Consider the following 13,166-nt stretch of genomic DNA (forward strand, 5'->3'; position numbering starts at 1 on the left):
GGCCAGCCTCATCTCCCTCCCCACCCACTCCCTTCCAAATGGAATGCTGCTCCGACTTTCAAAGCTCAGTGGCAAAGCCACCTCCTCCTACCTCTCGCCCTTCCCGGAACCCCTGCCTCTCCCGATTACCCCATTCTACCCAGTGATAGGGTTCTTTGCGTACCCATCTACGCTCCCCACAAGACTCCGCTCCTTGCCCCCCAGGCGGGGCCACAGCAGGACCTTATCAGTCCACGTGCCTGGAATAAACTGGAATAAACATGTGGCTGAAGGAGCGACCGACCTTGCCAACTACAGAGCACCCAGAGGCTCGGGATCCGGGGACTCCCTCTGGGCGGGAGGCCGCCCGGAGGCCCGCAGCTGAGGACTGGCTCAGCCGGACACACCTCCGGCCGGCCCCGGAACGCCAATCCGGCCGGAACCTTTCCGCCGCGAGGTCGGACACTTGGAGGCGAAGCACGTCCGGGCCGGAAGTCGGTGGAGGAAGATTGGACTGTGGGAACCCAGCGCTTTACCAGGGACGATGAGCGTCTGTAGTCTTCTCGTGGCGGGAGGTAGGGTGCCTGGAACACTGGGTTCGTTTCCCGCCTGTCCTTGGCCTCTGGTCTTGGAGTACTTTCTCCCGCAGGCCCCATGTCCAGCTGTTGCTCTTGGAGTCCTAGCTGAGCTGATGGGGCGCCTCGGAGCGACCGTGCTTCCCGGGCGAGGGGCCCGCGAGCGGCCCGTTCCCCGACTGTGGCGGGCGGAGGGGGGTGAGGCTAACAGCCGTTTGCTCACCTCCGGCTGTGGTAATTCCTGTGGCTGCAGTGTCCGCGGGACTTCCCAGTGGTTTTGCAGAATTGTTTCTTACGTCGTGTTTTGTTTTTCTGCTTGCGGGAACAGCCATAGTAGAAACCGGGAAAAGCGTACCGGTGAAAATAAAAACTGCCCCTTACATCTATCACTCAGCTAAAACATATTTTATAAACGTATACGATTTAATTTTATTTGGTTCCACCGCGTAGGAAACTAGTGAAAATGGATGTGAAAATATTAACAAGAGATATTAATTACAGAAAGATCCCTCTAAAGTTAAAAATGTCAAAAACGTTAAGCAGTGGAAATCATTGTTTTAAATACGTGCTTCCATCTGGGCATAAAATAAGATTTATAGGGGAGCCTGGGTGGCTCAGTTGTTAAGCGTCTGCCTTCGGCTTAGGTCATGATCCCAGAGTCCTCGGATCGAGCCCCACATCGGGCTCCCTGCTCAGCGGGAAGCCTGCTTCTCCCTCTGCCTGCCGCTAGCCCTGCTTGTGCTCTCTCTCTAGCTATCTCTCTCTGTCAAATAAATAAATAAAATCTTAAAAAAAAAAAAAAAAGATTTCTAGGTAGTAAACAGGACTTACCCACAAAAATCAGAAGACCTGTCTTGTGAGTATGGTATACTAGTTCTAAGATTATGGGAAAGGCTGTCCCTTTGCAAAGGCTCTGGTCAAGCCACAGCTAATACTAAAAACAAGTAGGACATTCCAGCTTACATTTTGCCAAATTTCCCTTTTAGGAAGGTGGCGATGTTTGCCGGTTCCATTAGGGTCATCCTTGATCCAGGCGCTACATCATTCCTGCTGTCGAAAAAAATCCACTGCACCTAAGAAGATTATTCCCAATGCTGCTATCTGTGATGAAAATACAAAGGAACCTGGAAATGCGCTTGACAAGCTCTTCTCTTCAGAGCAGCAGGCTTCCATCTTGCATGTGTTGAATACGGCATCTAATAAAGAACTGGAAACTTTCAGATTGCTTCGTGGAAGAAAATCTGTCAATATTATAGAGCACAGAGAGAAGTTTGGGCCATTTCAGAATTTGGAGAGTTTAATGAGTGTGCCCTTGTTCCAGTATAAAACTACCATTCAGGTTTGTAACTCCATTCTTTGTCCAGAGACTGGAGGGAGAAAAGGAAAGTTCCAGGACAACCGGCTCTTGAGAAAGCTCATCAAACCAGAAATAGCAAGAGAGAGACTTAAGGTATACTGTTTTTCTTAATGTCCGTTATACTACTCCCTACGTATTGAGAACCAACTTTGTAAAGCACTATTCTGGGCAGCAGGGCACCTTATAGTTTAGTTGGTATGTGATAGTACGGAAGAGTGAGATGGAGAGAGGTAGTGGGTGGGCAGAGAACTGTGGGCTCTACCCGTTGGGCAAAGTTGACCAAAACCTGGATCTCAGATGGAGAAGAGACTCATTGGAGGAGGCGGGCGTTCTAGGAAGAAAGAACAGTTGTAGAGAAACAGGTCTGTGTGAGGTTTAAGAGGAATCGAGCTATATGACTGCGTCTGAGGGGTTATATCGAGAATAATCAAATTAAGATGCAGAGAGGGTTATGGCCAGGGAGTGACTTCAGAACATTATGCTGGTCTTTCCAGCAGGATTAAAGTTATTTTCTGTTCCCCTTCCCCCCTTTTAAAAGGCATTCTACGAGCAAATCCTTCTCAGTGTTGTCTTAAAAAACAAATATTAGAATTACTTGGCTCATCAAACATTAAACCTTGGAGGAGGAGCTTAGGTCCTGTGTAGCAATATGTGATCAAATATTCTCTTGTTGCATACCAGTAGTAAGCACATTTTTTTTCCTGGACCAGTAGTTCTCAGTTTTGGGAGGCTTATGGATACTTTCTGAAAACCTGATGAAAGCTAAGGACCCTCTTTTCAGAAAAACCACCAAAAGCACATTTCCATAGAATGCTGCATACACTTTCAGAGGACTTGTAGGGTTCATGAAGTCCGTCCACGGACGACAGATAGAACTCTTGCAGCTGATCTGGAACATATTTGAACCAAAATTTTCAGGGCTTGGATTTCCCTTCGGAGTTTTGGCTATAAGTACTATTTATAGTCACTATAGTGGAGTTGCAATCTTATCTAGAGGGGTAGGTTCTAAAGTCATTTTGTATGCGATGAGAAAAATTATACTGACTTCCAAATAAAGTACTATTTTTTTTCCTTAAAAAAAATAGTTATTTTGTATGGAGAAAATCACGCAGTAGTCCTTGAAAAAAATCTCTTGCCCATGAAGTACTGTGTGCAGCCTGGCTCAGTAATTCTTATGTACACTAAAGCTTGAGAATCATTGAGCTCAAGAACCAAAAGAAGGTCTGTATTTTGTAGATGTCTGGGCATCCAAACTCTTCTGCCTTTAATGGATATTTATCCATTCCCTAGCAGTGAAAGGGAGAGGGGCATAGAATTATAAAACGTTCCTGCTTGCGTGCCTTTGTATTTATGGAGCACGCGAATTTATTTAGCCATATAACTAATTGAACTATGTGGGGGTGAAGAGATGCCATTGTACTCTTATCTCCAGCCCAGACTTGGCAGAGTTAAATCCACATACCCAATTATCTATTACACATTTCCCCGTAGAAGCCCTATTGGCAAGCTGAATACAGTACGTTAGAAAACAACTCCTCTCCCCCTGTCTTCCCAAGTTGATCTGCTTCTTACCACCATCTTGCTTAACGGTGCCATTCAGTCACTGCAATAAAAGTGGGCTTATCCTAAGCTCCTCCATCCCGCATATCACTTCTACCCGCATTACCTCCAATTTGTTTCTTGTCCTCACTGTCTTTGATTCTTAATGCTTTGTCACATAACAGGCACCTAATAGATCCCTACCTCTAGTCTAGCCTTCTATGGTCCGTCCTCCACACGGCGGTCTGTGATGGTTCTGAAGCGTAAATCTCGTGTTGTGCCTGAATGTTACATGCTTTGGTGCCTTCCTGCAGCTCTCAGGATGGAGCAAGGTACTTTTGCAGAAATCTGCTTGCCCCACTGCACCTTTCCCACTTGCACTCTTTGTTCCAGGGCCTGAGTGTGTGAGGTGTCACACAGCTCTCTGTGCGGGCACGTGGTGAAATCACTTCCCACTTACACTTACTCATTTTCCTAGTCCTCCAGGAAGTCTTCCCGGACCATGTCTCCTCTCTATGGTGTAATGTTGTGTGGTGGCATTTCTTATGATGTATGGCTGTATTCCTTGTTTCCCAGTATCTAGCACAGTCCCCAGCAACATTGGAATACTTGAATGCCTACTTTGGGCTATGTAAAGGTTCTTTGTCTATAAATTGACTGCTACTGGTTATCTTTTGATTAATAATTATTCCTGGGGCTCCTGGGGCTCCTGGGTGACTCAGTCAGTTGTGTCTGCTTTTGGCTCAATCATGATCCCAGGGTCCTGGGATTGGGTCCCACATCGGGCTCCTTGCTTGGTGGGGAGCCTGCTTCTCCTTCTCCCTCTGCCCCCCACTCATGCTATTTCAAATAAATAAATAAATCTTTAAAAAATAATAATTATTCCTGTATTTCTTTAACATTCCTCAGTTCATAAAGTGGATGTATATTTCTTTGTTTTAAAGATTTATTTATTTTAGAGAGAGAGAGCTGGGGGTAGGGGCACAAGGAGAGAACGTCTTAAGCAGACTCCACACTGAGCTCCACCTGGAGCCCAACATGGGGCTTGATCTCATGACCCCAAGATCACGACCTGAGCTGAAACCAGGAGTCAGATGCTCAACCGAGCCACCCAGGCACCCCGGTATATTTCTATCACATAAACTGATTTGGCATTCTGAGTTTATAGCTTAAGTTTTGTATTTGTTAAAATGTTTATACTTTTAATTAAACCAGCCTTTTTGTTGTAGGCAGTTAATAGTATCGTATCCATCGTTTTTGGAACTCGAAGAATTGCCTGGGCTCACATGGATCGTACATTGGCAGTGCTGGACTGGCAGCAGAATGAGTGTTGCCAGTTCATGAAAGGCACATACGTATCATCTGTCTATTTACAAGAGGTAAAGCAACTGCGCCTCCAAATTCCTACCTGCTAGAATTTGTGTACTTCAGTCTTCTGTCCTAAATGGAATGTAATACAATACTACAGATGGATTTCCTTTGGATACGTATTACTCACCCATTCCTTTTTTTTTTTTTTTTTTTTAAGATTTATTGATTTACTTGACAGAGAAAGAGAGAACACGAGAGAGAGCGAGCACTAGCAGAGGGAGCGGCAGAGGGAGAGGGCGAAGCAGGTTCCCCACTGAGCAGGGGGCTCGAACCCAGGACCCTGGGATCATGACCTGAGCCGAAGGCAGATGCTCAACCATCTGAGCCACCCAGGAGTCCCTTATTTATTTTAGGGAGAGCGAGCAAGCGAGCTTGGGGGGAAAGAGGGAATCCTCAGGCGGATTCCCTGCTGAGCATGGAGCCAACATGTGGGTTGGTTTCAGGAACCTGAGATTGTGACTCGAGCTGAAATCAAGAGTCAGACGCTTAACCAGTTGAGCCACTCAGGTGCCCCTAAGCTTATTTTTCAAAATGCTTCGCTAATTGTCTCGCGTCTTCAAAATTGTGAGGTGGGTAATTACGATCCTGATTACACATATGAAAACTGGTATAATCAATCAAGCATCTGACAGGAGTAGTCAGTTGTAGATAACGGATCGTAGGCTGGGTATTCTTTTTTTCTTAAGCAGGCTCCACACCCACTGTGGAGCCCAACACAGGGCTTGAACTCAAAACTCTGAGATCAAGACCTAAGCTGAGACTGAGTCAGACACTCAACCGGCTGAGCCACGCAGGCGCCCTGATTGTAGACTAGATATTCTAACCCTGTGCTGTACCCTGGACATTTTTAAAAGGCTAATAAACATTTTAAGTTGTCTAATCTTAAAGTCAGTAGAGATTTTAGAAATTATGAAGCCCATTTTCGAGATGAAGAAACTAGTACTTGGTAGGACTAAATGACCTGCCTTAGCTCAGCTTATTCCTCAGAACCATGAGCAGAACTTGGCTCCTGGCTGCTCCATAAAACGCTGATTTTTCAGTTACTTCATAACTGTCAGTAGCAGTATGATGTAAGTTATATATTTTAATAGAAATGGGAGCGGGAACCCAAACAACAAAACTTAGTGAATTATTTCTGTTCACTTATTTTGTCTTTTTGTTTTTTAAAGATTTCTTCAGTCATTTCAAAGATGCCTAAAGCTGACCTCTATGTTCTGGAAAAAATCGGGCTCTCAATACAGAACCCATCTCGGTTTCCCGTAGTGTTACATTTTCATATCATGGAAGCCATGCTGTATGCCTTGTTAAACAAAACCTTTGCCCAGGATGGCCAGCATCAGGTGCTGAGCATGAATCGAAATGGAGTGGGGAAGCACTTTGAACTGATGATTGGGGACACACGGACTAGTGGAAAAGAGCTGGTGAAGCAGTTCCTCTCAGAGTCTGGTCTGAAGGAAGAGCCTCGGGTAGTCTTCCCCACAGAGAAGATCGTCCGCTACAGACAGATGTTTTCATCTACTGGACAGCAGAGAGCAGAGGAGTTATATGATTCATTACTACAAGCTGTTGCCTTCTATGAATTAGCAGTTTTTGACACTGAACCTTGAAATGTTGAGGTTAATGTAAGAGCTCTAAGGTTATATTAATTTATTAGCCCTAAAGCTATAAAGCCAACTGTTTTTAACATTCATGTTTATGAAGAAGACATGTTTGTATTTAAGGTCAGACTTTTGGCTGTTGAATTGTTCACACAATAATAAGCTAAATCAATAAATATCTTAGGAGATTGTGTGCCTTTTGGGTTTAAGTGTTAAACAGTAAGATGCCCCCTAAACAGGCAAAAGAAGAAACAAAGTTATCTCCCCTGAAAAGCAAATTCCATCCTAATGATTTGCGTCGTTCTGTTGTTAATAGAGTAATGATTTTTCTGGGTGCTGCTCATCGTGGTAATGCTAAATCTAATTGAGAGCACAACTTATGAAACCCTTTTCTTAACTGTACGTAGTATATGGTTTGACGTATTGCTTCCAAAAGCTGATTTTCATCAACTCGGTCTATCAGCCCAGAACCAAGAAGCTTTGTCTAATACATTCTTTTTTTTTCACTTTGAAATATTTTACTTGGACAGACCATCTTTTTAAAAAAGATTTATAGGGGCGCCTGGGTAGTGCAGTCGTTAAAGCGTCTGCCTTCGGCTCAGGGCGTGATCCCAGCGTACCGGGATCGAGTCCCACATCGGGCTCCTCCGCTATGAGCCTGCTTCTTCCTCTCCCACTCCCCTGCTGTGTTCCCTCTCTCACTGGCTGTCTATCTCTGTCAAATAAATAAATAAAATCTTAAAAAAAAAAAAATAAAAATAAAAAATAAAAAAGATTTATAAAAAAGATTTATTTGAGAGAGAGTATGCAGGGGTGGGGGGGGGCAGAAGGAGAGGGGAGAGAGAATCCCAAGCAGACGCTGATGCAGGGCTCCACCCCAGGACCCTGAGATCACGACCCAGAGTCAGGCGATTCGCGGACTACGCCACCAGGTGCCCCAAACAGACCATCTTTTGAGAAAAGTAGCACATAATTTTTTCACCACATCTCACATTTTCCAGTATTACATTTGCCTTACTTCAGGCCCTCATTGTATCTCACCAGTCCTGAACCTAAGTCTCTTTGATGTCAAAGCATTACGTCTTTCCTTTAATCTACAGAGTGAAATATGCTTGTTGGAAAAACATTCAAATAATCAAACGTGTAAAATAAGTAGAAGTCCTCTCTTCCAGCACCTCCCGACTCCCTAGGGAATCTGGGGTGCAGTCCAGACTTACTGCCACTCACTTGTAAATCTCTACATTCACATATTCGGTTGTACGCAAACATCACCGTGGATATGTTGCAGGTATCTCAAACTATCCATCTCAAATAATCCTCTTGCCTTCCAATCACCTCCTTTGCCGCTGTTCCATACTGTGGTAAATAGCTTCACCAACCATCCAGTTGCTCGTGCCAGATATGTGGCACTCTACCTCCCACATATTTCTGGAAATAGCTTCAAGTGAAAATGTGTTCACTTTAGACGTTTATAGGATAAGATGCTAAGTACTGAAAAAGCCACCAGAATTTGGTTACTTTATCTCAAAAGTGAATCTAAATCGTACAGGAACTTATCACCTTTAAGAACTCATAGTTTTGGGGCACCTGGATGGCGCAGTTGGTTAAGTATCTATCTGACTCTTGGTTTTAGCTTATGATCTTGTGATCTCAGGGTCGTGAGACGGAGCCCCACATTGGGCTCTGTACTCTGTGCTCAGGGGAGTCTGCTTGAGATCCTCCCTCTCCCTGCCCCTCTCGTTTGTGCTATCTCCCTCTCTAAAATAAATCTTCCGGGCACCTGGGTGGCTCAGTTGGTTAAGTGTCTGTCTTCGGCTCAAGTCATGATCCTGGGATCAAGCCCCACGTGGGGCTTCCTGCTCAGCGGGGAGCCTGCTTCTCCCTCTCCCTCTGCCAATGCCCCTGCTCGTGTTCTCTCTTTCTCTCCCTGCCAAATAAATAAATATTAAAAAAAAAAAAAATTCCCCCCCAAATAATGCTAAACCTAAAAGAAAATATTAAATGTGTCCCTATTAAGGAAGAAAATATCCCCATTGTTTCTTGATCTTTGATCTTATTAAGTAAAATTCTAAAGTTATTTTACTTTGGTTCTCTATTACCAGAATTTTCTAATAATAAGACCAAATTCACAGGTCAGTGCACTACAAATAGTGGACACTAGTATGCAGTAGAGAAAAGCCATGTACTTAAGAAACCCCCCACAGAACTGCAGATCTATTCCTTGTAAGATCTAGCCTATACCCAAACCTATAAAATACCCATATTTGCCCAGACGGTTACATCTGGACCACCTATTTAGACATTGCATTAAGTCTTTCAGCTTTAACCTTTAATTAAATCAATAAACTATCAACAAAAAAGTAGACTGAACAAATAAGAGGTAAAAACGTATTTTCATACACATTTGTACACAGGTATACATCAATATTTTCCATCTGTACAAAATTAGGATCCTTACCTTTGAGGTAAACATAAAATTCACCAGATAATGTAACCAAATTCTAGGCTAATACATAATAGAAACATTTGAAATAGGAAACTATTTTCAGATATACCTGATTATATGATTCCAAAAATGATTTTAAGTGAAATGTGGGATTTTAAAATCTTGTAATTAAAAATACATACTTTCTCCAAAAACAACCTTAAGTGGAAATGACTATGATGTAGAAAGTCCATAGTAGAATCCTCCTCTGTTACAATTTTAATGAATAGCAGTTTGTCGAAAATAGATATATTAACAGCATTAATATTTTTATGACATAAAACATCACTGATATAAAAATGCAAGAAAAATGTACAAGGCAAATGATGTGAGTTGGCAAAATATACAAGATAGCATGTGTGTAAGGTTGCTAAAAATTTATGAAAATGACAATTCATAATCTTGTTTTCACTTTGTCAACATTCAATGATTCAATGGCCAAATACGCTGAAGGAATACACTAAAAATAAACTTATCGGGAAGGTGGTACTTTTTGAAAAATGAAGCATAATTTCTTCCCTTCTAACAAGTTTTTATGTATCACATAATTTCGTACTGCGTGAACTAGATTAACACCTAGATGATTCATACATACAACGTGACGGAACTGGGCTGGGGAGAGGTGGGTTAAAGGTAACAGGAAAGAGAATAATTATGGATTAATTTAACAGTGAAACCTCTTTAGAAATATAGTGCATACTACCTTCTAGAAACAGCTCGCTCACATGCAAAAATACAACAAAGCTAAGTCAAAGAATACAAAAAATTTCAGGAAAAAAATACCACCACAATCATAAATACAATTTGTAACTCAAATTTTTTCATTTTAAATATTTGCACACTAATAAAAAATATACAAATAGTCTGTTTTAAATGTACATTAAGAGAAAGAAATTCTTCCATGAAAATCAATATAAAAATGTGTCTTGAGGAGCGCGGTCATCTGTACAAGGCGCTGTGAATGTGGACTATTAAGGGAAGGCAGCTGCCAGAGTGTTCACAGTCTCTTTCGAAATGTTAAGATGAATACTTTCAAGATAGTGTAGGAACCTGTCAAAATTACAAAGAAAAATTCAATTTAACCATCAGATGAGAATACTTATTCATCTTGAAATAGCTATCTACAATGTTATTTATATAGAGTCTTTACCTTCTTTTACTTTTTCCTTGTTCTTTTAGCTTCTCAGTCCTACAAATGTTCCGAAGAGTTGGCAAGTACTCAGTTACGCTAGCTTGTCTGTTACCCAGGTTCAGAAGGGATCGGCTAGAAAATACACTTTTAATGACTGCTATCCTCTTCCAGGCACTGCTGTAAATGAAAAGTAACGCATTACTTTTGATTTTTACTGCCCAAGAAAAATGCAACAATCCCAAACTCGGCCAGCTTCTGGTCTCTGCTTCTCCTTGCTTCTGGTCTAGACTAGATTAACCAGATTCCAGGTTAACTACCTGTATCACTTTCAACACATCCCTCCCATACCGAAAAAATCCTTAATGGTTACCCGCTATCTGCCCCAGCAAATCCAAACTCCATTTCCCTGTCATTCGAGAGTCTCCTAATCTCTCGTTTTCTTCTCCGCAATCAGGCTGGTCTCCCTGTCTTATGAGAAGGTACATTATTAATATTAAGGGTTTACCGTGATCAATAAAGCCCAGCACTTTGAAATTAGTAAAAAGAAACTAATAATTTCCTCTTTATCATTTATTATTGAAAAATCAAAAGTAAAAGGACTTACTCCGAATTAGCCGCTGACTGACTGAAGTACACATTGCTGCGCTTCTGTGAAACATAAAGAGTAAGCTCTTTCGTTGGATCTCTTCCTGATTTCTTGCAAGAATTCAAGGAGGTTTCCAGTGCTTTTGAAATAGCAGACGAACACTTAGTAAAGCTGAGAGCTTCTACAGCTGCCTTTAATTCTCGAGAGCTCTGAGAAGTCCATCCATCACTGGTCTCCAGACTAAACTCATCACAAAGTCCGCTCTTCACATTTGTCCAACTGAAGTCATTTTCACCAAATTCCTTTTGTTCTCCTCCATCAGTTAAAAGAGCATCTAAGAAGGACATGTTATCCATGAACTCAGTGAGAGAATTTAAACAGTGAGAAACAAGGGCAGAACATTTCTTTTCTGCTGGTGTTTTAGGAGGACGAGGAATAGAGTCCATGTTAGGCTCTGAACATTTGTTCGGTTTCTTTGTCTCTGGATTGCTTTCTTTGTCTCTGGCTTTGCTTTCTTCTGAATTTGAGGAGGAAGATGCAGGGGAAGGGCTAAGAAATTCATTAGAGAAGCCCAATTCAGTGTCAAATAAGTCACTATCATCTAGAACTACCATCTTTTTCTTTTGTTTCTTTTTTTGTGGCTTTTTCAATGGCTTCTCTCCTTCAGAATGCTTCCTAGCAAGACACTTGATATTTTTTGTTGCTGCACTGGGGTCCACGCTTACTGATGAACCATAAAGGTTTTCTGTTTCTGGAATGATATTAACAGGTAGTGGTAGAATGAACTCAAGATTACCATATAAGAAATCTACATTCTGCTTTCGGAATTCTGTAAGAAGTTGGGTGAACTGATGCCACTCTTCTTTTGTTCTGATTTTGTGCTGAAAAACAATTTTGAACAAAGAAGTGTTAGAACACAGTTTGAACATTTTTCTACCTATACGAATACAGTGGCACCCTTATTCTATCTGAAAAGTAATGAGTCGCTACCCTTTCATAATTTTATTAACCTATATTCCTTAAATTGATCAAAGTAGTTCTGAGCCTAAAAAATAAATTTAGACTATTAATATTTGAAGAATTACATTTTCTAATAGTTTATACCCCAATTCAATAGTTAGAAGCTCATTTATTTAAAAACGACTTTTCTGAAATTGTCTTTTTAATCTGAAATCTTTCTAAATTCTAGTCTAAATCCCATAATATGCATTTAGAGCACTGACTATACGCCATTTGTCAAAGTAGTACAGTAAGTTAAAATCAGAAATCCAAAGCCTACAAAAATTACAGGGAAATTTAAGTTAAATTTAAGGGTCAGAGATAGGAGTGAGTGTTAGGAAGATGAAAAGGAATAAATATTTGATATCCCACACTAGATACTGAAAATACCTTTAGAAATGAAAATAAATCTTCAGATGGGGAAAAAATGTTCTTAAGGCCAAACAAGGTCTCAACACAGCCAGTGTCACATTTGGGAAGGTCTGTAGGACTCCTTTTAGTATTTTTAGGTTTATTTTTGGAATCAGGGCCATCTTCAGAGCAAACAAGTTGAACGTTTCTGCTATTTCCTCCTACAAAATTAATACAAGAAAATCTTGGCCATTTATATTTTTAATAAATTGTAGCAAACAATTATTTAAAATCTAAGATCCTTTGGCATCTTTTGGACTTATACTCCCATTTTGTTCTTCTCCATACATGTATTTAATTCATAAAAAGTACAATACAAACATTATTTTTAGCATATGGGGGGTAAGAGGGGTGGTCGTGGTGGGCTTACAAAACAACCCCAAAGAAAAAAGTGCAAAGGACTATGAACGGTCAAGTCACAGAAGAAATACAAATATCTAACAAACTCATAAAAAGAAGTGCAATTTCACTAGTGATCATGGAAATGCAAATTAAAATAAGATACCATTTGCTTTTCACCTTTTAAATTGGCAAAAGTAAAACAACTGGTAACCTAGTTTTCTTAGAGGTATACATTAAAAAGCCATCATAAACTATTCATGGGAACATAAATCAGGACAATTATTTTTGGGAGGGCAACATGACAATACCTATTGGAATGTAAAATGTATTCTAGCCTTTGGCCCAGCAGCCATACTTCTAGAATTCTCTCCAACAGCAGTACTCACAGATATGCTCAAGGCTATGTGTACAGATATTCACTGCATATTTTAATGACTGAGGATAATTTCAATTTTGTTTAATAAGTAACAGTTAATTAAATTATGTTACATCAATTCCCTATTATGGAATAGCATGCAGCTGTGAAAAAGACAGGGACAGAATTGTAAATACTAACAATAAATTCTCAAGTAAAAACCAGCAAATTGATTAACAGTATATATAGTGTTGCTGAGTTCTAATTAGCAGAGCTGTATTTGTACGTGGACAGACAAAGCTCTTATGCGGTGAACTTTAACAAGTGGGGAAGATCTTTTACTTTTTACTTTACATACTTCCGCACTGTTTGAAGTTCCAATGAGTATGTATCTGTGTTTTTTAAGAAAGACAGAAATAAAATGCATATAAAATCTT

General features: G+C 40.8%; 2 protein-coding genes across 3 annotated transcripts in view; one reads left to right on the top strand and one right to left on the bottom strand.

Annotated features, from left to right (window-relative positions):
- Window positions 1-475: 475 nt before the first annotated feature.
- TEFM (transcription elongation factor, mitochondrial) lies at window positions 476-6,607 on the top strand. Its single transcript, XM_026517653.4, has 4 exons — window positions 476-554; window positions 1,541-2,004; window positions 4,680-4,829; window positions 5,991-6,607. Exons 1-4 carry the CDS (start codon window positions 524-526, stop codon window positions 6,426-6,428), a joined length of 1,083 nt encoding a protein of 360 aa, XP_026373438.3. The 5' UTR covers window positions 476-523; the 3' UTR covers window positions 6,429-6,607.
- A 2,188-nt stretch (window positions 6,608-8,795) lies between these two features.
- Window positions 8,796-13,166, bottom strand: part of ATAD5 (ATPase family AAA domain containing 5) — a 44,489-nt gene continuing 40,118 nt past the window's right edge. For both annotated transcript variants that reach the window (XM_026517655.4, XM_057317760.1), the window contains 4 exons: window positions 12,012-12,193; window positions 10,641-11,503; window positions 10,055-10,213; window positions 8,796-9,954 (listed from right to left, as the gene is read on the bottom strand). In XM_026517655.4, coding sequence (XP_026373440.3) covers window positions 9,876-9,954; window positions 10,055-10,213; window positions 10,641-11,503; window positions 12,012-12,193 — 1,283 coding nt within the window. In that variant the 3' untranslated portion in view covers window positions 8,796-9,875. The remainder of the gene's footprint in view (window positions 9,955-10,054; window positions 10,214-10,640; window positions 11,504-12,011; window positions 12,194-13,166) is intronic.

This window comes from Ursus arctos, unplaced genomic scaffold, assembly GCF_023065955.2.
Source record: "Ursus arctos isolate Adak ecotype North America unplaced genomic scaffold, UrsArc2.0 scaffold_24, whole genome shotgun sequence".
Lineage (NCBI taxonomy): Eukaryota > Metazoa > Chordata > Mammalia > Carnivora > Ursidae > Ursus > Ursus arctos.

Bases quoted from the DNA above. Each gene is read 5' to 3' on its own strand.
- TEFM (XM_026517653.4), top strand. From the start codon at position 524: ATGAGCGTCTGTAGTCTTCTCGTGGCGGGAG. The intron at 555-1,540 runs GTAGGGTGCCTG...TTTCCCTTTTAG, and splicing joins TAGTCTTCTCGTGGCGGGAG to GAAGGTGGCGATGTTTGCCG. The intron at 2,005-4,679 runs GTATACTGTTTT...TTTTTGTTGTAG, and splicing joins TAGCAAGAGAGAGACTTAAG to GCAGTTAATAGTATCGTATC.